The 26,235-nt window shown below is 42.3% G+C and overlaps 1 protein-coding gene across 1 annotated transcript in view; it reads right to left on the bottom strand.

Moving 5' to 3' along the window:
* LOC124721994 (UPF0587 protein v1g245604) overlaps positions 1–26,235 on the bottom strand; it is a 125,603-nt gene that overhangs the window by 62,479 nt on the left and 36,889 nt on the right. Inside the window, exon 3 of the mRNA XM_047247166.1 lies at positions 9,701–9,784. Within this exon, the coding sequence (XP_047103122.1) occupies positions 9,701–9,784 (84 nt within the window). The remainder of the gene's footprint in view (positions 1–9,700; positions 9,785–26,235) is intronic.

Raw genomic sequence — 26,235 nt, 5'->3', positions numbered from 1 at the left:
TTAAAAACAAACTACACCTCCTGTGATGCGCTGCATAAAAAATCTGCCCAATGTCCAGCTTGGTGAACTTCATATTATCGTTTTGGCTTGTCTTAAGTGTACTGTAAGTTGAAAAGCAATTCATCAGACACATTTGCTTTCATCAACAAAGCATCAATGGTGGTTATATAATAATCACTGCAAGTAATTCATAGTTATCACCTGTTTATTATACACTGAAATGATGTTCACCTTCAGGATGACATTACTACTGGCAGTTTTTGTTCCTTTTTACATGCTCTAGTGACAAGTGCTGTTTCTTTAATGTTAGCAATGAACATGTTCACTGGTCTCAATTTGTTCATGGCTTTTTCAGATTGTTTTTGAGTCACTGTGCATGGTCTCTCTGCACAGTAGACTTTCCTGATTTGAAATTGTGTGTTACTTGTGGATGATGAAATTTCTGTGGGTGTCTAAATTTTGAAATTAGTGCTGTGTTGTCTTTTCATTTGTGGTGTTCTGTTTTGGGGGTACTGCTAATGAAAGCATTCTTAACAAACACTGTTTTCAACACTATAATAATCTAAAGAAATAAAAGTGTTATCTACTTGATGTTTACAATGTAATTGCTGATAGTGCCAAAGAAAGAAGAACAGCATCTCCTAAATAAGCTTTTCTGGCAATATACTTAAGAAAAAACAAAAAAATGACAACAGTTAATGAAGAGAAGACATCCAAATACTTCCCCCTGGGACAAGAGGGTCATTTCACGTATGAGCTACAACTAATCTCATCTCCTATCGTGAATTATGATGCTGCATTATTTCAAACACAGGATCTCTCATTTCTGATGATAGTGAGTTTTGGCAGTTTGTTTCTGTATTTACAGCTGCAATTTCAATTGGTTGTTGCAACTGTATGTCCAGTGCTTACTTATGAATCTGTTCATTTTAACACTGGACTTTGTGGTCATGGGTTTCTGCAAAACTAAATAACACAATAATGAGGCAGTGCATGGCACTTCACATTTCTCACATGTGAACTCATATGCCACCTACACATTATATGGCTGTTGTCATTAATAAAATTTCAGCCAGGATACTACCACACAAGACCTTTTCAAAAATAAGAACCTAACATACCAAATTTCTTGAAAAGCTTATGACACAGTGTCTTACTTATGGGGCAAGATTCCTAAGAACCAATACACATCAGGAAAATACCACAAGATGGGGTGAGAAAAAGTTGCCTGCTGATTCAGAGCAGACATACCAGTTCTATTACTTTATGTATTATTGCCAATGCTCTTTTGCTGATTGGAATCACAAAAATTCTGGAGGTGACGACTGTAATGTCGCAGATTGCAACTGTAGTATTGCTATGGCTTCTGATGCTTGTTTCCAATACTGCAGTAACTGAAACATTTTCTCTTTTCCCGTTTCCTGCTGTGCCAAGCGGTGTGGTGGTGTATTAGTGTCAACAAGTCTGTAACTGATGCTTCCATGTCTTCGTGTGTGCTACAGTACGTTTTCTTGTCCATGTCTACAATTTTTTTTTTTCCAATGGTATTCCAACATTTATTATTTCATAAGCTTTGATACAGTTTGCAGCAAGGAAATATCTAAAAGTCCTAATGCTGTCATTGCAAGCAGGCTGCGATCCCACCGAACTACATACTAAAGAGTCAGTGGGGAGAAAGCAGAAGTCCAAAACAAATATTAACGGTTCATTCATGCAATATGTGATTTGTGTGGGCTGACAAACACTTTGCATCCACTGAAGGTAACATACCGACAGATGCTGTTTAATGCTGGCCTTAAATGCTTGAATCACCATATAAGATGGCTGTAGAATTGCCTGTGGCATTGTGGCCTGCCCATTAGTCCCCTGTTTTGGGTGTAGCAATTTCCAGTTCTACTGGTGTCTCAGATTGAAGTGATTATTGACAGTATTGCTGAAGATTAAACAAGTTAAGATGGTACTAATTTAAAATCCAATGAATGTTAACTACAACCCACTGTTATTTTACTATACTGGAAAAAGACTAACAAAAGAAAAATTTTATAACAATGGAATCTGAGCCAATGAAGCTTCAGTTGAGCACAGCTACATACCAAGTTTACAGCACCTTAACTTATAACACTGCAGAGCAATGTTGTCTAAAATAAATTCAAGGTATAATATGAACTGTAAGTCAGAGGATATCGGAATGCCCAAACACAGCAGTGTGTTGGCAATCTACACTGAAGCGCCAAAGAAACTGGTATAGGCGTGTGTATTCAAATACAGAGATATGTAAACACGCAGAATACAGCACTGCAGTCAGCAACGCCTAAATAAGACGACAAGAGTCTGGCGCAGTCATTAGATCAGTTACTGCTGATAAAATGGCAGATTATCAAAATTTAAGTGAATTTGAATGTGGTGTTATAGTCGGCACACATGCAATGGGACAGCATCTCACAAGGTACCGATGAAGTGAGGTTTCACAAGTACCACGAATATCAGGGATGTGGTAAAACATCAAATCTCCGACAGCACTACAGCCAGAAAAACAGCCTGCAAGAATGGGATCAGCAACAACTGAAGAGAATCGTTCAACGTAACAGAAGTGCTACGCTTCCACAAACTGCTGCAGATTTCAATGCTCGGTCATCAGCAAGTGTCAGCACGAAAACCATTCAACAAAACATGATCAATATGGGCTTTCAGAGCCGAAGGCCCACTCGTGTACCCTTGATGACTGCATGACACAAAGCTTTATGCCTCGCCGGGGCCTGTCAACACCGACATTGAACTGTTGATGGTTGGAAACATGTTGCCTGGACAAGTCTAGTTTCAAATTTTATCGAGCGGATGGATGTGTGGAGGTATGGACACAACCTCATGAATCCATGGACCCTGCATGTCAGCAGTGGACTGTTCAAGCTGGTGGAGGCTCTGAAATGGTGTGGGGAATGTGCAACTGGTGTGATATGGGACCACTAATACGTCTAGATATGACTGACAGGTGAGACATAAGTAAGCATCCTGTCTGATCACCTGCATCCATTCCTGTCCATTGCGAATTCTGACAGACTTGGGCAATTCCAGCAGGACAGTGCAACACTCCACACGACCCTAATCGCTACAGAGTGGCTCCAGGAACAGTCTTCCAAGTTTAAACTCTTCTGCTGGGCTCTCAACTTCCCAGAAATGAACATTATTGAGCATTCTGGGATGCCTTGCAATGTGCTGTTCAGAACAGATCTCCTCCCTGTTGTGCTCTTACAGATTTATGGACAGCCCCGCAAGATTCATGGTGTCAATTCCCTTCGGCACTATTACAGACATTAGTCAAGTCCATGCCATGTCATACTGTGGCACTTCCACATGCTTGCGGGGGTCCTACACAATATTTGGCACAGGTGCACCTGTTTCTTTGGCTCTTCAGTATATATATCATAGGCTACACCTTTCTCTGTCTGGGCATTTTAATTTCCTGGTAATATGAACAAGTGCAGTGTCATCTATTGATTGTTTATGAAGAAACAGTTTTGAGTCAGCAGCAGTACGACACATGACTTTAAAAAATCATTGCTCCCACCATTTGTAATATGCATGCTATTATTTAATTTTTGTATGTAAAAGAATTTACAGTGGCTCAAATTTACCAGTTGTATAAGTTTATCAGTCTGTAGTAATAACTGAAGGAAAAGTTAGAAAACCCCAAACAGTTAAAAAAAAAAAAAAAATCATATTATGGAACCACAACAACAGCCTCGGATAATGGGTGGAACATACAGAATGTGACTTTGGCAAAGAGAAAGGACAGAAGGTTGGCTATAACAACAAGCAATATACAAACAATGTTGAAACCTAGAAAAATGGGAGAAATAGCTGAAGAGATCATGACCTTTATGTACACTATTGTGACACTACAAGAAGTGAGATGGCAAGTGCAAGGACAGATAGATACACCTCTGTATTCTTATCTCTATAGTTATGCTTCCTGCCTGCTCATTTACACTAAGTTATTTACCTTCTCCAATACTCTTCCCATATTTTATGACCATTCAGTTGCTGACATCACCCATAACTTCAGTTTTTAACACTCTTTATTGAATATTATGTTTAATTCTGTTTGATATGACAAACTTAAATGTAAATGCATGTGCCATTGACCACTCTTGCAAATGGATGCTAGCTTCTGTCTTTAAATGTCGTGTCACAGAATGAACAGTACGTTTGATGAAACTGTGTGTTCACACTGCATTTGACTGGTTGCTCACTGTAATGAGGTTTCAATGATACATTCTCCATTATTTTCTATATACAGTACATATTGTATGTAGTTAGAACAGTTTATGAATTATGCTTTTTTCTGTTTATTGTAAGAGGGGCACTCAATAAGTAATGCAACACATCTTTTTCTCAGCCAATTTTGGTTGAAAAATGTAGAATCTGCTGCGGGACATGGTGGAATATTCCCACTTCAGCCCCAATAGTTTCCGACAGGTGGCAGCACTATATGTAGCCTTCAAAATGGTGTCTTTAATGGAGGTGTTTTCCAAGCAGAGAGCTGTCACCAAGTTTCTTATGGTGGAGAACTGTAGCATAGCAGATATTCACAGGCACCTACAGAATGTCTACAGAGACCTGGCAGTGAACAAAAGCATGGTGAATCATTGGGGGGAAGCACCTGCCATCATTGAACAAGGCCGTGCAAACTTGTCTGATCTCATGTGTACCGGCCAATCCCACCTGGCACAGCTGTGACTCCTACAATGTGGAATGTGTGGGCACTCATTTGTGAAGTGCATTGTGCTACCCTCAGAAAACTGAAGAATGACTTCAGCGTGTTTGTCACCACAAAAATGCAAACAAATGTGTGTTTCTCCTTGGCAATGCAAGGCCTTACACAAGTCTGTACATTCGGGAGGAGCTCACAAAACTTCACTGGACTGTTCTTTCTCATCCTCTCTACAGCCTGGAGCTCGCTTCCTCCAATGCCAATGATGGTTGCACTCCGTGAGAAGTAATATGTGGATAATGGGGAGGTTATTAATGCAGTAAGATATTGGCTCCAATGTTGACCAGTAGACTGTTCCCATGTGGACATACAGGCCTTCCCAGTAAGCTGGCATAAGGCCGCCACACTGAACACAGATTAAAAATAGGGTTTTGTAGCCAAATAAGTGGGGAATAATATGATGTGTTGTAATCCTGAATAAAACTCACCTGCTTTCAGAAAGAAATGTGTTGCATTACTTCAAAGACATGTTTACACCAGTGACTGTTAAACTTTTTATTTCCACTATTGCAATTTTGGCATTAGGCCATAACAAGTGCAGCTGAAATACAAAATGTTTATACAATATTTCACAAAAATCTTTGTGTGCCAATTACACAAAACGAAAACTGCAGCTATGTAACCATGTTTACTTACTTGTTTTGGCTTTAAGCCATGTCTACTTTATACAAGCTGACAGATTTGTGTGTCATCATTTGCTGTTATATACATTTGTAACGCGGCTAAGTCGTATGTATGTCCATATATCGTAAAACAGCAAGGTCTGTACATACATATGTTCGTTCCACCATCACTAGTAACTTTTGCACTAAACAACAGCAGTGAACTAGTGTTTACACGCTACTGGTAGTCGTTTTGGTGCATAAATGGATTACAGATATTATTTTTGCTCTGAGTACAGAGCCATTGCAATCCCGTGACTGTACTAGTTAGCATGGAGTTATGCACTCATTTTACAATTATGGAACATACTATAATTTCTTACAAAACCTACTGTTAATGTTAGATGGATGGAGGAACAGGACATAATTTATTTCGTCATAGGTTTCTTAAAAACTTTGTAGCTAAAATACATGAAGGTTTTACATCGTTTAATTAAAACACGGTTGGCGTGACATTCTGCCAACTTTACACATATTTCAAGCACACAGATTGATCATCGACATATAGGCATAAATTCAGGTACCAGTCAGTAAAGAATTTGTATTTTCCCAACCACAAAAAGTTTCATTTTCAAAACAGAACAGAGTATAACAGCAGCAGTTTCATAACCACAGCAAAACTAGAATCTCTTAAAAAAAAAAGCAGCAGATAAAGGAATATTGGACACTAACAACACAAAAATAAAGGAAAGGCAACCACTCACCTATAGCTGACTGATGTGAGGTGCATAGAAACACACAACAGAAACAGTGTTTATAACATTTTTGTCTCTTGCTCTTTCTTTAGTAAAAGTACACATGTGCGCACACAACCACACACTCCCAAATATACATACCCGTGGCCATGGTCTGAGTGTATCTGTGCAGCAGAGTGTGTAAATGTGTGTACTTCCACTAGAAAAAGAGCAAGAACAAGAACTTGGAAGAGATCATAAATACTGTTTTCTGTTGCATATTTCTATGTACCACGCATCAGTCAGCTATAGGTTAGTGGTTGCCTTTCCTTTATTTCAAATATTATTCGTACAGTAATTTCCATTGTTGTTTGAGAATAACAACAGTTGCACAAAATATAAAAAACCCTCAAAAATCAAAAAGGAACACTATCACAAATTTCAGAAGGCCTGCAATGTTAGATTTTAAGTACTTTCATCACTGGAGTATTTCAAAAAGTTAAATGAATGAACACAAAGACAGAAACTTGGAAACAAAAGTAAATAACTTATTTTCTTCCCAAAATAGCAAAAAAAGGGTGAAAAAGATGCAAAAACTTAAAAAGGTGACAACATTAAAAAGAGACACATGACTAAAGGAAAGAAATAGTAGAAACTTGACTGTTGGTATATATCTACTCTTCAAATACTGCCTTGGCTCAGGTTTGAGACTGCTTTCCATCAAGGAAGAACACCATTTTCATGCTTCCTTGCTCCAATTATATCTCTCAAACCACAATACAATTAGTCTATTTTCAGCCATGTCATTCAGAAGCAGTTTACACAGAGCTACATAGGACAGCATATCAACTTCTTAAAATATTATTGCCTGAAGTCTTAGTAATACCATTAACTGTCAAAATACATTTAATTGTAACTAAAAGCAATAGGACTGTAATTACTAGTACTCTTGATTTATTATTTGCAGTTCTGGGTGAAATTAGCCCATCTTTTCAGGGGTCATTCACCACTATATTCATTGCTTTGGGTTTCTTCCCAGCTGCAATCTTCCAAACTTATCAGCAAAACTGGTTCTTCTCTTAGTGCCATGTGGCATGTGAGACGAATCACACCATGTATTTCTCCATAGATTTCCTCTTAAATGTTTCTTGGCAGACACAGATTATATCTGTTCACAGCTTTGTACCACTTCTGCACAATAAATAATATTTTAAAAAAATATTTAAGGTTTTCATTTAACTCGCCCTCGTACCATTCATTTTGCTAATGTCATATGAACAGTGTCAAAAACCCTACAAAATTAGGGAATAATTGATGTTTTAATTTTTTTCATCACACTTTTGCAACTTCCACATTCAAGTAGACTACCACGGGAGTTGCAAGTAACAGACAATAGCATGGATGATGACGATGATGATGATGATGATGATGATGATGATGATGGATTTGTGGGGCACTCAACTGCGCGGTTATCAGCTCCCGTACAAATTCCCAACCTTTGCTCAGTCCAAACTCGCCACTTTCAGGAATGATTATGAAAGGATGAGGACAACACGAACACCAACTCATCTCGAGGCAGGTGAAAATCCCTGACGCCACCGGGAATCGAACCCAGGACCCCGTGTTCAGGAAGCAAGAATGCGACCGCGAGAGCATGAGCTGCGGACAATAGCATTGAGGAATAGTCTAGGAGGAGGAGGAGGAGGAGGAGGAGGAGGAGGACGACACTGAACTTATGCATATTATGCTCTACCACAGGGTGGCCAACTCTGCTCGTGACTCCATTTTGACAGTAGTTATTCTTTCAGGTTTATATGAAAGGTTGAGCAAACGTTACAATTGAGGTGGTATATGATGTGATTGCTTTCAGATGTAGCATTGCCTCTGATTGGGTAGGATATGCCTGTGGTGGGATAGAAATAGGACACTCTTAACCAAAGACCTCACCATCAAACCACCAAAATCTCCAACAAAAATTGACAAAAAGCCAAGGTTAAGACTTGCTCTCTAAGTTAATAACTCAACCCACTTGTGATCCTCCACACTCCCTGGTTACCTTATAGGAATTCCTTACCTACAACGTTGCCTCATCCTCCTCCCTAAATCCTTTCCCAGAAACATAAACCTCTTTTTTAAAGAAAGAAAAAAGAGCCATTAACAATCTAAAGACAGACCCTGATTTGGTCATCCTCTCTGCAAACAAAGGATTCATCACTGACATGAGGAACTGTTGTGATTACCTAACAGAAAGTATCCATCAACGTCTGACTCTTCCACATACAAGCCATCCTGGATGCTCCATTGTAGTTGAGTACTGTGCTTCTATGGAAAGAATATTGGTTCTCTTTTTACCAGACCTTTAACTCCTTGCCTTCAGCCTGGCTTCCCATAGACAAACCACTTCCATGATTGCCTCTCAATCATTCCTATTACCATCTGACACCTCAGTGTTGATCCTTCCATACACACCAACATTCCAGATACCTATGTGCTTGCTGTTCTCTAACACAATCTCTCCCAACATTCTACCACCTCCTAAGCCACCACCTCCTCCCTTATACACCTGGCACACTACTTTCTTACTTCTAACTGCTTCTCTTTTGAGGGGAAGATACACAAATAAACCCATGGCACTGCCATGCAAACAAGCATTGCAACCTATTTGTAGGCCATCTAGAAGATACCTTCCTACCCACTCATGATCCTAAGTACCTTGTATGGTTCAGATACAATGATTTCTTCATGATATGGAAGCAGGGCCAAGAGACTTTCATTCCTCCACAGCCTCAACACCTTCTCCTCCACTCACTTTACGCAGTCCTCCTCAGCCCTGTGGGTCAACTCCCTGAACAATGACCGATATCTCACTGATGATTCCATAAATATCACTGCCACATCTAGCTCACTGACCATCAACAGTGCCTCCATTTTGATAGTGGCCATCCCTTCCACACTTCAAAGTTTCTCCCATATCATCTGGCCACTATATACTGCACATGCGATATGACAAGCAAAATCCTGACCCAGTATGCTGAAGGTCATCACAAACAGGCATTACCCTTGAAACCTTGTCCCCAAACAGATCTCCCATGCCATATTCACACATGCCCCTCATCGTATCTCCAGCTCCATGAATCAGCAGCAAAGCAGCACCTCCCCTCATTATCCGTGTAACTCCAGAGTGGGATATCCTTCACTAGGGCTTCAAATACCTATATTCATGCCTGAAAGTGAGGAACATCCTTACCACTAAACTTCCCACTTTTTCCAAAGTGTTATTCTGTAATCCACCCAATCTAAGAGATATCCTGGTCCATTCTTATGCCAAACCTAACCTAACTTCTTGCCACATGAGTCATATTTCTGTGGACAACCTATGTGTGAAATCTGTCCTATGTTCCCACCAAGCACATTCTATTCCAGTCTTGTCAAAGGCATATCCTATCCTATCAAAAGTTGTTTCCTTTACTCCTTCCGTTATTTATATTTCACACAGGACTTTCAATTATGATACACCAAGTAAACACATGTTGATTCCCTGGTCTTCTACAAAGTAAACTATAATTGATGTGTAGATATTTAAAAAAACTTACCATTATATTCCAGACATACTCATCTGGATTGAAGAACAAAGTCTCCACATTCTCAGTTTCAGCTTTGACGTATACACTAAATCTCTGCAAAAAATAAAATTTGTTAGAATAAGGCTAGGTACTGTTATATCACAATGAAGAAAATTTTTTTAACATTAATATCTTAGAACTTAACACTGTTTTTCTTTCTTAATAAAAGGAAAGTGATTACTGCACTACCATCTCTACAATTTTGTGAGCTTTCATAAAGAAAATTCCCACTTATTTAAAACCCCGACACAGAGTACCTTACTATGAACAAATACACGCAATTCAAGAATTAAATTTTATGTATATATTTGAAAAGCACCAAATTACCAATCTCTGAAACACAACAAGTTGACAGAATATAAAGTAGATACCATCTTCATATAGATAAGGCTTACTGGCCAACGATCTTTCTCAGTATGGATCCACTTACATTGCTCAAACTCTTATGGGAATAGGTAGACTGACTGCTGCGAGTAATGAGTATAGTGGACAGTAAGTTAGAAATGTGGGTCTCATGGGGAGCGTCCCTGCAGTCGCACTATCATCTGTGTCCTTGATAGCTCAGTTGGGTAGAGCATCTGCCATGCAAGCAAGAGATCCTAGGTTTGAGTGCCAGTTGAGGTATACATTTTCAACTGCCCACGTTGATATTTATCAACACCTGTAAGCAGCTAACAGTCTGGATTTCACTGTAATTTCATTCTTGAATTTACAGTTTCTGAGGTTCTTTGGTTCACAATTCAAAACTATGATTAGGCAGGAAAAACTGTGATGACAGTAAGTCGGCAGGTAGAGTAGTGACAGCCTCAATGGAAAGTCACCTCCAAGGAGACACCATTACACCCTTCCCCCATGGACATGTTTCTTCTCATCCTATCATTGTAAGACATTCTTGATCCAGAATTATGGTGAATGTAAGCTATTTCCTTATTATTCCTGTTGGTCCTTTTTCACTTGAGAGACTGTCATAAAGTGAACATCTCCCTCTCACCTACCAGCATATATGAGGGTCATAGAGAAATTAAGTTTCCAACCTAGCTACAAGTAAAACTTCACTGGCAACAGATATAGCATTTTTGAGATATTCTCTTAACACAATCACCAGCAGATCTAAGACATTTGTCATTGTGGGATCAACTTTCGTATTCCTGTTTGAAGTCTGCTGACTAGGAATGGAACCAATGTTTCACAGATGTTTTCATCTCTTTGGCATTGCAAAAATGCTGACAAAGAGGACAGAAGTCCTTGAGGTGCAAGGAAAGATGGAAATGCTGGGATCAATATCAGGACTGTATGGTAGATAATTGGACAGCTCCCAGACAAACTTCTTTAGGACAACTGTCGCGTGTTGAGCTGTATGTAGGCAGCATTGTCGTGAATCAACACAACATCTGCACTGAGCATGCCATGCCTCCCATTCTGAATAGCCCACTGCAATTTCCACAATGTTTTGCAAAATGGTTATTGTTCACTGTTTCAACACTGGGCAGAAGACAATGAGCAAAATGCCCTTCCTGTCCCAGAGCACCAGACATATCACTTTCCACACTGACAGTCTATTTGAACTTCATGTTAACTGGAGACCCACTGTGACACCAAGGCATCAACTGCCTCTATGTTTTTGGCATAAAGTGAGCAACCAACACCTCATTACCCATGACAATCCTGTTGAGGAAATCACTGGCGTCATCTGGCACCTTAGGGACAGGTTCATCTAACAAGGACCACAATACCTGCACAAAAAGGCTGGCAACATCCATATTAGTGGAGTGAGCATTCTTCATAACATGCTGTCACACCAGCTTCGCAAGGTCGTCATTGATGAGGGACAGTCATCCACAGCTCTTTTCAAGTGGACACTGACAACCTACAGAAAATTGCCTACACCAGTGATGTATTGTTCGTTTATTCACTACATTTACCAGAACAATTGACACAGCTGCTGATAAATTTCAATCAGCACTACATTTTGTGCACTGGGAAACTTTGTCACAGACCGAACCTCACATTCACCTGGAGAAAGAATAAGAATGTTTACTAACATAGAAAAGAAAACTTGATTTCTGGGTGGCCCGAATGTGTGTGTGTGTGTGTGTGTGTGTGTGTGTGTGTGTGTGTGTGTGTGTGTGTTTTGTTTTTGAGTGAGACGTCACATTATCGATCCAAAGGTCTCTGGTTCAGTTCCCAGATATTCCTAGGATTTTGTCATGTATCACTTCTTTCACTTCTGGCAGTATTTCTTAATATGAAAATGTTGAGTTGCACTGTGGTTTGGACTCAACCTTCAGCTGTATGTCTCCCTGTACCTGGCTGGGTTAGACAGCTCAAGAGTTGGAGGAAGGCTAAGGAATACCATTTCCAATAAGATCACATCTAGTAAAGCACTGTGGCATTACAACCAAACTTTGGGTTGGTGAAAGCTGTACTTTTTATTAACAGGTAACACGATATTAAAATTATTTGCTATAATCATAAATTGTGTGTGTGCGTAAAACATGCTAAAAAAGAGAAGAAAGTATGATCCACCCATATATTAAAATGAATTTACATGGTTGGCATACTACCCAGAAGCAAACTAAATGCCAGCAACTTACTTATAACTACTATGGGAGCAGACCAAACTTTACTATGAAGGGTGTTCAATAAATGATACAACAATTTTTTTCTATGCATCTGCAACAGGGGTGCATTCCAAGCATATAGCTTGATTAATTAATTAATTAATTTTTAGTGGGGTCAAAAGAGACTACACATGAAGGCCATCAGTACGTTTTTCCTTTTAATAACTGAAGGCTAAAGGCTTCGAGGAGAAGAAAACGATGTTGTGTGCATTATTCATGAACCCATAATGTGTCCAGGTATAGCAAATGTGATCGGCATTCTCTGAGCTTTCAATATAGATGACTGTTACCAAGAACTGAGAGAACAAACACCGAAACATTGAGGGAATCTAACATTTATTTTTGTGCAATGGAAATATCCAGTGGGAGCTTTGGATGAGGTACACACCACAGTGGAGGGGAAGGGTTTTCACAACAGGTAACCTGATGAAAGGGTTCAATGGAGAGAGGTATAGGTCAGAGCAAAAAGACTCCAGACAAACTGCTGTTAGAACACCAGGCCTGGTCCACCCTTGTGAGAGGTGAATCCCCCAGTCAGCAAAAGGGATATGGTAATCAGAGTGTTCAGAGTAGCTATGGTTACATATGGCACAATTTATTACTAATTGGTGACATCTGATCCATAAGGGATGGATCTGTGTTGACAGAAAGGCTGCCCATAGGATTCATCTTAGCCAGATCCTGCAGTTGTAGATCACGTCCATTAGCCTGTAATGTTGAGAAGACCACTGTCCTGTAAGCCAGAAGCCTATAATCCAGTAGGGATACGAATAATGTTGTGTAGACATGCAAGAGGATGGAGCTGTACCTCAGGAGATGGGACTGAGACAGTGAAATGTGTTGAGTTTATTTTTAAGCTGATGAATATATGTGGCAGCCACATCAACCCAGCCTCAAAGAAAAGTTGGAAAAAAATGTTATGACTTTACTACGTTGAGCAGTTCATTACGAAGGTAAAGTTCCAGATTTGGATGAACAATTCCAAGTCAGTGTAAGTGTGTAATACATGTCCTCACAGTGGAAAACTGGAACCATGGGTGAGAGCCCAAGACTGCACTTGACTGATGGTACCTTGTAACTGGTGTTCACCAATACAGTACTGATGATTGAAAAACTGCAGTAAACACACAAGTTATCCACATGTAAGTATGGTGAGATCATAGGGCCCACAGCCTCTACAAGCCCATTAATCATCAACATACAAAGTGTCACACTTAGCACAGACCCCGATGACTTCTTTCTCCTGTACTGTAGGGTAGGACAGGTTCTTATCCTCTACCTGTCTTTTGCGTAGATGGAGGAGTGAGGCATAGCTGTTGGATGCAGAGGCTTCAATGACACGTACCACGAACTGCCCAATATTCTTTCTTCTGGAGTTTAATAAGTTAACGTGCCTAGGACAGAGGCTTTTAAAGGCATAAGACTTTCCACCGACAGGTGACACTTATGTAATTGGAGCACCCACATGTTATCCTTGATTGCCTTAGCAGTTTCCTGTGTGAACCATGGGAATGTTTTCTGACGAGATTTTTTCAAAGAAAGGGGAATTGTCAATTCTACTGTTTTTAGTATTGAAGTAGTGTCCTGCAATAAGCCATCACTTTTCTTTAATGGAGTAGCATGGTATGGTAGACCATCACTGTAAGTGTGCCAACTGGCTTTCTTGAGGACTCATCATCAAAGGCACACTGTTGGATAGCAATGAGGGTCATGACAATCTGGAAATAATCACTCTCACAGAGGTCGTCATGTACCCTCCATTCTATTGACTTTGGCCAAATATCTCTTGATATATCAGTTCCCTGTCTGGAAGGATGTAAGCACTATGGAGTGTGAAATCCATAATTGTCCATATTTGAACAGCCACAGCTGCTAATGCTGTATTAAGTGGAACTCTATTTATCTGAGAAGTTTTTTCCTCTGAGCCCCAAACAACTATTTGATCCTCAGCTGGTCCAACATCTCAGTGATGATTTCCTCTTCTTGCACTGATCTGTCATCTGATCCAGTTGCAGAAACAGCTTTCATTAGTTCAAAACCAAATCCTTGAGTGTTGGGAGGCTCGTCAAGTCCCTCAGTTTTTGTTTTGTTTCCTGTTTTCTCTTTTTTGATCCTGCAAGAATTGGGGATGTATCAGGCTAACACCACAGAGGCCCACAGAGATCAAGGCTGCATGGATCGCACCTTGGGTGGGGTACCTGGCAAATTAGGGAAGAACTGTGGGAATTGAAGTAGAAGAGATAGGGAATTGTGGCACACACTACATCTGGTTCATACACTGAGACCTGTCCAGTATGTAGACCATGTCAGTAGCTGCACTAGATCTGGAATAACCCTCAGAGTCACACGAACATCCGAGCCTCTCCACCTGCAAGGTCAGTGCTACATTAAGGTAGTGAGTCCCAGAGAGCAAAACAAAAAGAACAGCAAGGCAAAGGATGGCTTCCTAAAGATAAGTGGAGGGAATTAAAAAGTCTTGAACCTAAGCCCTACAACAGAAATCTGTCTCAGAATGAAGTGGGTTACACACACCCCTTTCTACCTCCAAGACAGTGAACAAGAGAACAAGGGAGTCGGCTAATACTCCCACTTCTCAGGATAATTGGATCCAGAAAAAACTGAAGAAAAAAATAAGGAAATAGAACCACAGCACTGCATTTACATGTTTCAGGGTGGTGGTTATCAAATAGGGATATCCACTGGTCATCATCATCTCACAGCAGGAGCAACTACAGTTCAGACGACTCTGAGAAGGATGACAAGACCAGGATTCAAATTCAGGAGGGTCTATCTGGAAAAAGGTGCTCTAATATTTCTCTGTGAGGGGGTGCGAGCAGTGGATTGGCTTAAGGATTTGGTGCCTAAGTTACCTCAGTGGGAGGACTGAAGCTGCTGGTCAGGGAGGTAGCTGAACTTTTCAGGACTGGAAAGGTATCAATTTTGGTACCAGAACTTCTTAAGGATGCTCCCCCAAAGACTCTGTGCAAAACAGTACAAGCACAGAACCAGGTCTTGATAGAGAACTTTGGGCTAATCAAGGTTGTATCTGACAGCCAAACCTTTGTGGTGGAAGTCGGTGAAGAATCTCAGAGTGCAATGCGAGAACAGAACCTAAAACTGTATTTAGAGTTCTCGCATGTTACCATCAGGATATTTAGATACATCAAAAGTGATCATGGTGGCAAGTTGGTGCAGACAAACCTGCAGGGCCAACTGCTGCCCCGTCATCTTCTAGGAAGGTGGTGGTCTTGGCCCTGATTCAGGAACCCTATATACACCCATCAAGGGGAGTATTAGATCTCAATGGAACTGGAAGTAAGTTGATTTATGCTGGGCGGAAAAAGCTCCAGAACTTGCATTTATGTCAAGAATGGAATTTCATTCACCAACAGCAAAGGTAAGTACTTATTTGACTATCTATTCAAGAGCAACTCTGATATCTTGACTACGAGGTAGAAAATCCACTTCAGGAATACATGAAGGGAAGAAGTAATTGATGTACCTTTTGGATTCACCTTAAAGGATAATTGCATCAGTCAACGGCAAGTGGCATTGGGGCCATCCTTATCTAATCATGTGTGTATTAAGTTTTAGGTTGATGAATCCTAGGAAAATAGACTCATATAGGAAAAACTGAACTCGCGTTTATCGGAAGTCAGAACTCTCATAAGAAACCCAGTAGATCTTGGATACAGCACAAAAAGGAACATATCTTGGTCGGACGGTAATCTGGTATTGTAAAGGAAGCAGATAAGAAAACTCCTTTCAGGGCCAATTGTATAAAGCATTTAAAATTAGGTTAAAACAGAAAATGACCTTAGATCAAGCTTAACCTGGAAATCTGCATTGAATAAATGTTAATTCTAGATCATATCACTGTGAAGCTGGATCACAGCTGACTGGTGAAAATTTGTGGCTCGAAGTCTGGTTCAGCTCCAATTGCCAGTTTACAGTGTAGTGGTGCTATGATCCATATCTTTCGTTTTTAGCAGATACCAATTGAAATGATCTCTTAACACCTCTTGGGAGACAACTCATAATTTATGTAATTAGTTCAAAGGCATTTTACAGGCATTTACCAGCAGAGTAAGAAAAGAAAATTCAAAAATATTTGCGGCGAACAGTTAACTATGGGAATTTTGACAGCAGTCGATAATGATTCAACAGCACCTATATAAATTCTCTTTTGGCACGAGTAGCAGTAACTATGTAATTCGCATTAAATTTTTAACTACTGAATATGTCTTTAAATTGTTACAATTCCGCCGGCCAGGGAAGCCGAGCGGTTCTAGGCACTACAGTTTGGAACCGCGCGACCGCTACGGTCGCAGGTTCGAATCCTGCCTCGGGCATGGATGTGTGTGATGTCCTTAGGTTAGTTAGGTTTAAGTAGTTCTATGTTCTAGGGGACTGATTACTTCAGAAGTTAAGTCCCATAGCACTCAGAGCCACTTGAATGTGTTACAATTCCACGTGCACTGATAAATAAAATTTAAGTATTTTGAAATAAACTACCCACATAACTCTGTTTCATTAATTTTGGTGGCTCGGCGGTTGGGTTGCGGAATGCAGTGCAGAAAATCAGGAACCCATGTCAATTCTTGAAATTTTTTACTACTTTCTATACATTACTGGTTGTACAGATAATGATAACATTACCATGCTATCCCATACCACTGAAATCATATCATACTCCATTTTCCAAGCATTCTGGACCACTGTTGGACAAAATTCTGTGTGCAGTAACACTATACAATGTGAATTACGTTGTTTCCTTTCTTTTACTTTACGTGAGCATCTAGATGTGTCCGCAGAGAATGATGACGACGAGCCCCAACGAGCTCCCTGCATGTTCCGTGTAAGGGTGAACCCACTCTTGGACTTAAATAACAAGGCATTTAAGCTGAGGTTTTGTTTGGAGAAAAGTGCTCTAGAGCAATTGCAACTAAAGCTCAGAGACTATCTGATAAAACCAAAAAAATGGCTCTGAGCACTACGGGGCTTAACATCTGAGGTCATCAGTCCCCTAGAACTTAGAACTACTTAAACCTAACTAACCTAAGGACATCGCACACATCCATGCCCGAGGCAGGTTTCGAACCTGCGACCGTAGCGGTCGCGCGGTTCCAGACTGAAGCGTCTAGAACCGCTTGGCCATTCCGACCGGCTATCTGATAAAACCAACCAACCACTGACTGCTATGTGCATACTGCAGTTAACCTTAAGATTTTATGCCACAGGAACCTTTGAAATAATGGTTGGTGATCTGTTTAAAGCAGACATAGCAACAGATTGCAGAGCTGTCCAAAAGGTACCGGCCTTATGAGAGAAAGTCAACAGCAACTTCTCTCCACACCTTACTTTGTTGGCCACAGTGACTACCTGGTCTGTCTGTCTGTCTGTCTGTCTGTCTGTCTCCACGTTGCCTGTTAGGCCAGCCTGTCGGCAAGTTCGTTGCCGGGGATTCCGATGTGTCCTGGGGTCGACAGAAACACCATGGACAGCAGGACTGTTCCAGGGCATAGATGGAATCCTGAATGGATGCTACCAGAGGGTGGCAAGGGTAGCACTGGTCGATAGCTTGTAGGCTGCTCAATGAGTCAGAACACAGGAGAAATGACTTGCCAGGGCATGAGCAGATGTACTCAAGAGCACGAGATATGGCCGGTAGCTCTGCAGTGAAAACACTGCAGCCACTGCACACTCCCATAGTCAATTCGAGATTGGACAAGGGCTCTGTAGAGCTGCTGCAGCATACAGCGATCTGGTATCGCTCAGGCAACGGAGGGCACTGAGTTGCTGCCAGCACTTCTGCTTAAGCTGATGAAAATGAGGGAGCCAAGTCACTCGAGCATCGAAAACCAGTCGCAGGAATTGATATGTCTCCACTACAGTGAGGGGATCATCATCAAGGTAAAGTGCAGGTACGGGATGAATGGTACAACGCCGACAGAATTGCATGACACGCGAATTTCCGGCTGAAAACTGGAAGCCATGGGTTAGAGCCCATGACTGTGCATTGTGGACGGCTACCTGGAGATGCCGCTCAGCAACAACAGTACTGGAGCAGCAGTACAAAATGCAGAAGTCGTCTGCATACAGAGAAAGTGGGACAGACGGCCCTACAGCTGCTGCTAGACCGTTAATGGCCAATAAAAATAGAGACACACTCAATACAGAGCTCTGCAGGACTCCATTCTCCTGGATATGGATGGAACTATGGGAGTCACCAATTTAGACATGGAAAGTACGGAGCGACAGGAAGTTTTGGATAAAACTCGGGAGAGGTCCCAGGAGACCTTACTTATACAATGTGGCAATCAGGTGTTGCTGTCTGGAAAAGGCTGTTCGGATGGCAGACTCGATGGACACAAGATTATCAGTGGCAGTGCGACCCTGGCGGGAGCCGCCCTGACATGGAGCCAGCAAGCCACGTGACTCCACGACCCAACCCAACTGCCGACATACCATACGTTGCAGCAGCTTATAAAGAATGTTGGTGAGGCTGATGGGCCGATAGCTATTCACATCAAGCAGGTTTTTACTGGGTTTGAGTAACGGAATGATGGTGTTCTCCCACCATTGCGATGGAAAGATACCATCGCAACAGATCCAGTTGAAGATGATGAGAAGATGTCGCTTGTAGTCAGATGAGAGATGTTTAATCATCTGGCTGTGGATCCGATCAGGCCCAGGAGCTATGTCGGGGCAATGTGCAAGAGCACAGAGGAGCTCCCACTCTGTAAATGGGGCATTACAGGATTCACTGCAGCATGTAGTGAATGAGAAGACGTTCTCTTCCAGCCACTGTTTGAGTGTGTGAAAGGTTGGGGGTAATTCTATGACACAGAGGTTCGAGCAAAGTGCTCAGCAATTGCGTTTGCGTCAGTACATAACTTGCCATTTATGATAACACCGGGGACAACTGTTGGGCCAGGTACCAGAAAAGAAGTCTGATCTTTGCCCAGACTTGGGAAGGTGACGTGTGGCACCCAATGGTGGAGACATATCTCTCCCAACACTCCTTTTTCCTTTGTTTCATAAGGTAGCAAACATGGGCACGGAGCCATTTAAAGACTATGAGGTGCTCCAGGGAAGGGTGCCACTTATGCCGCTGTAGAGCTCGCCGACACTGTAATTGCTTCTGCGACTTCCGGCGACCACCAAGGGATTGCCTTACGCCTCAGGCATCCTAAGGAGCAAGAGATCGCGTTTTCTGCCGCAGAAACAATAGTGCTAGTCAGCTGCTCAACCATCACATTGATGTTACAGTGTGGGAGAGATTCATCAGTGACAGCAGAGGTGGAAGTTCCCCAGTCCGACTTGTTCAAAGCCCATCGGGGCAGGCGTCTGTGTGCCTGACACTGGGGCAGTGACAGGAAGGTGGAGAAGTGGTCACTACCACACAGGTCGTCATGTGCTCTCCAGTGGATAGATGGGAGAAGTCCTGGGCTGCAAATTGATAAATCAATGGCCGAGTAACTACCATAAGCCACACTGAAATGTGTGGCGGCCCCAGTATTTAAGCGGCAGAATTGCAACAGTCAAATTTCGACATCTCTGCCTCGGCCAGTAAGCATCATACCATCCCACAAGGGGTTATGGGCATTAAAATCTCCCAGAAGTAGGAAAGGTTTAGGGCGTCGATCAATCAGTGCAGCTAATACATTCATGGGTACTCCACCATCTGGAGGAAGATATACATTGCAGACAGTTATTTCCTGCGTCTTCCTTGTTCTGGCAGCCACACCTTCAAGAGGGGTTTGAAGGGGCACAGGTTCACTACAGACCGAGTTTAGGAGATAAAACACAAATTCCACCTGACCCTCGATTATAGTCGCTACGGTTCCTGTAATATCCCTTATAGCCGCGGAGGGCAGGGGTCTGCAGTGCTGGGAACCAGATTTCCTGGAGGGCAATGCAGATAGTAGGTGTAAAACTTAACAGTTATCGTAGCTCAGCCAGGCAGAGGAAAAAACCGCCACAATTCCATTGGAGGATGGCATCGTGAGACTGGGAAGGCATGGAACATTCAATGAGGCAGTTTACGCCTCTGAGTCACCTGCTGCCACTGATTTATTGCCTGAGCAGTCTATATCCATTGGGTCTGAGGGTCTGACAAAATCTAGGTCCTCAGCAGACGCCAAAACCTCCACCCCATCCTCAGCCGCAGAGCTTGTAGGTAGCAGTGGTGTGGGTGCCACCACTATTTCCTTGGTCTTAGGGGGTTTCCTTTTTGGATTTCTCTCACTGCTCCTTGGGTTTCCCTAGCTAGGAGGACTTCACTAGCTCAGTCTCCGGGACTGAGGATGAGCGTGAAGTGCTATGACCAACTGCTTTTGGTCTCTTCAGCCACTGGCGGGTGTCGTCTTTCCCACTAGAAGAAACCTGGGAAGTGAGTGACACGAGGGACCCATTCCTAGTGAGAGAAGCCGAAGAAGGTTTACGCTTCTCCGGCTTAGATGGTTGGGGGGGGGGGGGGGGTGTTGCTCCCGAAGTAGGTGGTGCATGAGCAACAGGGAGGGATATGCCCCCCACCATCAAGTGGGCAGGTGTATTGTTCCAGCTCTGAGAGGTGACCTGGGTTGGCGGAGCTGATTGTGCCAGAACTGTTGTAGCAGCGGTGTAAGACGTCATACGCACAGAATGGAGGCATTCAAATTTTCTCTTAGCCTCAGTGTAGGTCAGTCTGCCAGGGTCTTGTACTCCATGATTTTCCTTTCTGTCTGGAGAATCCTGCAGTCTGGCGAGCAAGGCGAATGGTGCTCTCCACAGCTGACCCAGATGGGAGGCAGGGTACATGGTGTATTGGGATGTGATGAGCGTCCACAATCTCGACACGTGATGCTGGAAGTACAGTGGGAAGACATATGGCCGAACTTACAGCACTTAAAGCACCGCATTGGGGAGGGATATAGGGCTTTACATCACAGCGGTAGACCATCACGTTGACCTTCTAGGCCAATGTATCACCCTCGAAGGCCAAGATGAAGGCACCAGTGGCAACCTGATAATCCCTCGCACCCCGGTGGACTCGCCGCACGAAATGTACACCTCACTGCTCTAAATTGGCGCACAGCTCATCATCAGACTGCAAAAGAAGGTCCCTGTGAAATATGATACCCTGAAGCGTATTTAAGCTCTTATAGGGCATGATGGTTACAGAAACAGCCTCAGCTTGTCACAAGTGAGTAACATCCATGACTGAGCAGAGGATGCTGTTTGGATAAAGACCGACCCAGATCTCATTTTGGACAAGCCCTCCACCTCACCAAACTTGTCCTCTAAATGCTCAACAAAAAATTGATGCTTCACTGCCATGCCGCATCAGCTCTCAAGCATACAAGGTACGGGGGCGAATAAGATCCACTGCCATCCTTAGCCTGATGTTCCTCCCATGGTGTGGCCAGGGAGGGGAACAATTTGGGGTCATACTTCTGCACGTTAAATTGAGCTCGTGATCGCTTAGAGACTGCTGGTGTTTCACCACCAGCAAGAGTTGATGGACTACACTTCATCGCGTGTCATCCACCCTGATGCCACCCACTCCAACCAGGGGCCCCCCCCACGGGGGCCACCCAGCCGCAGCGGAGGCCACCTGGCAGGATGGCCTTTGCCAGGAGTCCCGATGCCCCAGGGGGATGGGCATCTAGCCCTTGGCATACGTGGGGATTTAACGGCGCAAGCATCAGCAGAGCGATGCCTGTGTGGTCAGGGGGCTACAAGCAACAGGACACATGGCAGCCCCACCACAACGGACTGGCTACCGTGCTGGGCATCAGGTGCAAATAAGTCCATGTTCATTGTCGATGCATATAGTGACACTGCATAGTGCTTGGTGGATAACGCACCAAGGAAGGTGTTCTCGCCCAAGAGATGAGAATGAGCCGGACTGAAATGAGAGGATGAGAAAGTGGGCTAAGGATCTCAATGCACGATGAACCTTGTAAGGCTCCCTTCCCCAATTGGTTCGCTCTTCGGGAAAATTTTGAAGAATGGAGGTCAAACTCTACAGGGGACCATCACATGATGTCCGAAACGTGTGGAACTCCTTTTAGTCGCTTCTTACGACACACAGGAATACCTCAGGCCTATTCTAACCCCTGGACCCACAGGGGGGACAGTTCATTTAGACACATACTTAGGATTTAGTTACATGTATTACAATGTGTATATTAAAGCTATATCTCAGCAGACCTCCATTTAACCCAATTTCAAGGGACTGAAAAATAGTCAATTCACTTTAACAAAGTTTGAATTAATGAGGTTCTCTGTAAAAATACATGGCTGTTGAGTTCATTTTCTCTTGTTATGGGTAGCAACAAATAAGGGTGCACTGTGTGTGTGTGTGTGTGTGTGTGTGTGTGTGTGTGTGTGTAGGGGGGGAGGGGGGGGGGAGGAGGTCAAATTTGTGTGTACCTCACAATAATACAATTACATACATATCGTGGAGCAATATTGTGCCCACTGAATTAGTGTGAATCTTAAGAAACGCTTTAATGTACTGTTGTTTACCGCACTAAGTTTTAATCAGAACATGTTTTAGTTTACAGCAAAGTCTTGACCATTACTTCTATACATTAATTTGAAAACAAAATCATTAATTGTTTGTTGAACAGTTGGTCGAAATAATATGGTATTCTCTCAAGATACCACACCAAGAGCAGTCTAAATTGCCATGGATACATAAGAAAGGGCAGCCAATCTTTTGAGAACAGCAACTGCAACTTCAATGCCGGGTTGCAGTGCCATACCTTCACGTCTCTTCTCAGAAGACGACAGTAAAGCATTATCATTAAATTCTGCACATAAGCAACAGAACCTATGTTGGGTTCTTCAGCAACACAGATGTCTTCCTGTGTCCATTCTTCAGTGTTGTCAGTACAAGTGGACGCCCACCGGGTGTAAGCATTCAGAAGAGCAGCATTAGAACATGAAATTGCTTCTGCATTATGAGTATGTTCAGATGTTGGATCGTCAGCTTCCTCTTCAGTTTCAGCAGCATTATCAGTTGCTGCGCAGGACTTCTTAAAACAGTTAGTCATGAAACTTCCTGGCAGATTAAAACTATGTGCCGGACCGAAACTCTAACTCGGGACCTTTGCCTTTCGCGGGCAAGTGCTCTACCAACTGGGCTACCCAAGCACAACTCATGCCCTATCCCCACAGCTTTACTTCTGCCAGTATCTCGCCTCCTACATTCCAAATTTACAGAAGCTCTCCTGCAAACCTTGCAGAACTAGCACTCCTAAAAGAAAGGATATTGCGGAGACATGGCTTAGCCACAGCCTTGGGGATTTTTCCAGAATGAGATTTTCACTCTGCACTGGAGTGTACGCTGATGTGAAACTTCCTGGCAGATTAGTTTGGAAGGTGGGAGGCGAGGTACTGGCAGAAGTAAAGCTGTGAGGACTGGGCACGAGTCGTGCTTGGGTAGCTCATTTCACTTGCCCGCGAAAGGCAAAGGTCCCGAGTTCGAGTCTCGGTCTGGCACACAGTTTTAATGACAGGAACTTCATCCCATATAGCTGATATGTTGGAGATAGCTTGGGTAGTTTGATGGCACTGCTGGCAGCTTTAGCACATTGACATCCGTAATTACTCATCATTCAGGTGATTATTCCCTTAACCAATGGCTCCAGACACCTTGTGGTGTTAACTGGTAAGAAGACAACTTCTATATTTGGAAGTTCCTGGTCACTGACTTGATGTGCCAAATAGTGTTCCAAAGTTATCAAAATATCTCTCTTTCTTGCAGCCATTTGTTATTGAACTTCAGGAGCCAGCTACGGAAGAGAGATTGCATATCCAAGCTTTGTTATTCTCATAGTGACATGGCAGACTGAATCGCCTGATGTTTTCAACATGCAGATTTCTGTATTTTCCAATCACTATTAGTTTGACCTAATTAGTATCATCTGAATTTGCAACACAAGACCACCATCAGCCTCTCTTCACTGTGTTTTCCTTGATGACTTTTTTCAGGCACCAAGTTATAGAAAACTCCAGCTTCATTCATATCAACCACATTCCTTGGGTAATACATATGACAGAGCTTGAAATTCGCACCACAACTCATTGGCATCTTCCAAGTTTACTCTATGTGCCTCCCCACGGACACTGACAGTACCGATTTGATGCTGCCTCTGGAAATGCCATAACCAGTCCTCAGAACACACAAACCCAGAAATTTCCTTTTTCTGGTTGATTTCATGAGCCTTTTCTTGAAGTATGGGGCTGGAAAATATAATTTATGGTGAGGGCATGTGTTGGAACCATTCAAATAGTGAATCCTCCACTTCAGGTTTGGTTGGCCTCATGTGCTTGCTAGTGTTACTAAATGAACAGCTTGCCCGATTTCCCGCTATTTTATGTCTTGAATTTATTATTGATGAGACAGCACACTTCAGACTCTGGAACTGTTCTGCAACCTGTCGTCTCTTCATGGTCAACCATATGTAGAATTTGTTCCTCTTGTTTTAATGTCAGAGCATTACAAGCTCGTTTCTGTTTCAGCACTGTGCTGTAAATGATGGGGAAAAAACCAGATTCACTCTTCACAAGCAGATACACACATTGCTCTGGATTGTTGCACGTCACGTGCTGCATGCTGTCTGCTGACCAACCCCTCTCTTCCCCTGCCCTTGCATCTTCTGCTGTGGAAGTGACAGATGAGCAGCAATCAAGCGATCTGCCCATTGTTGCGAAATTACAGCACAGCAGATCAGATATGGAAATTTTAGTTTGTAGTACAAATTATCTGAAATTCAGTTTCAATGATGGATTTGTCAATGTAATTCAGCAAGGACCAAACAGTTAGTATGGGTCAACCAAGTTCTCAGTTTATCTGATTTCAAAATAATGATGGTCTACTATAATATCAAAACTCTATGGAAAATGTATTGGAGGGAAGGAGGGGGGCAAGGGGGGGGGGGGCAGGAGGAGGTAGATATTGCTGAAAAAGTATGTATGAAAATCTTGTCTCAGTTTACTTCATATGAAAAAGACACACACATGCTGTGAAACACACAAATGATTAGATGTTGCGTTACATACATATTTTAGTATACTGTTATGACTCTCCATTTATCCAGTGGTATAAACAACAATTTATATTCCATGATGATATTTTCTTGTCTATAAATGTATGTACACTTATAACAATAGTGGAAATTCCTGGCTGCAGCAATGTGTAAAATAAACGAAATGCAACCACTCACTTATAGCAGATTGATGTGTGGAGCACAGAAACACATAATACAAAACTGCATTCACACTATCTTTCAAGTACTAGTTCTTTATCTAGCGAATGAACAGACTGATCAGTCTTGCTGTGGCCATTGGAATGTGTGTGTGGTTGCTTGTGTTTGTGAATGTTTGCACTTGACAGTGATCTACTTTAGGTGAGTGGTTGGCTCTCTCTTATTTTATGTATATACTGTTATGGTTGTTTGGTCGATATTTGAACATGTTCTCAATCACATGACTTCACATAAGAAAACAGTTTCTCAAATAATTGCTGATGATCTTATTTATTTTGTTGCTGAGAAATTTTACCCGACTTTTTTTGACCCATTTGTCTACTAATTCTTATACTTACAGCTCAGCCGTTTGTTACATTTTGTTAAATATGTACTAGCGCTGTCTCTGGCAAGGATGTAAACTCCTTGGTCTGTATAGTATCTATGTACTTCTTGATCACGAACAGACTTGGCAGGAGGTTGTGATTGGCAGAATGTTGTGGTAAATGGTAGTCAAGTCATTTTGTAAGGCTGCAGAAAGCAGGCATATTCTTTGAGTTATTAGCTAAATTGTGTCACAGTGCACAAAGAGTAATAACATATATCTTTAAAAGCTTTAGTTGTTTTACTTCATTTCCTAACT

Source organism: Schistocerca piceifrons, chromosome X (genome assembly GCF_021461385.2).
Source record: "Schistocerca piceifrons isolate TAMUIC-IGC-003096 chromosome X, iqSchPice1.1, whole genome shotgun sequence".
Lineage (NCBI taxonomy): Eukaryota > Metazoa > Arthropoda > Insecta > Orthoptera > Acrididae > Schistocerca > Schistocerca piceifrons.
Note: the sequence above shows the minus strand (reverse complement) of the source record. Positions and strands in the feature narration are given on the sequence as shown.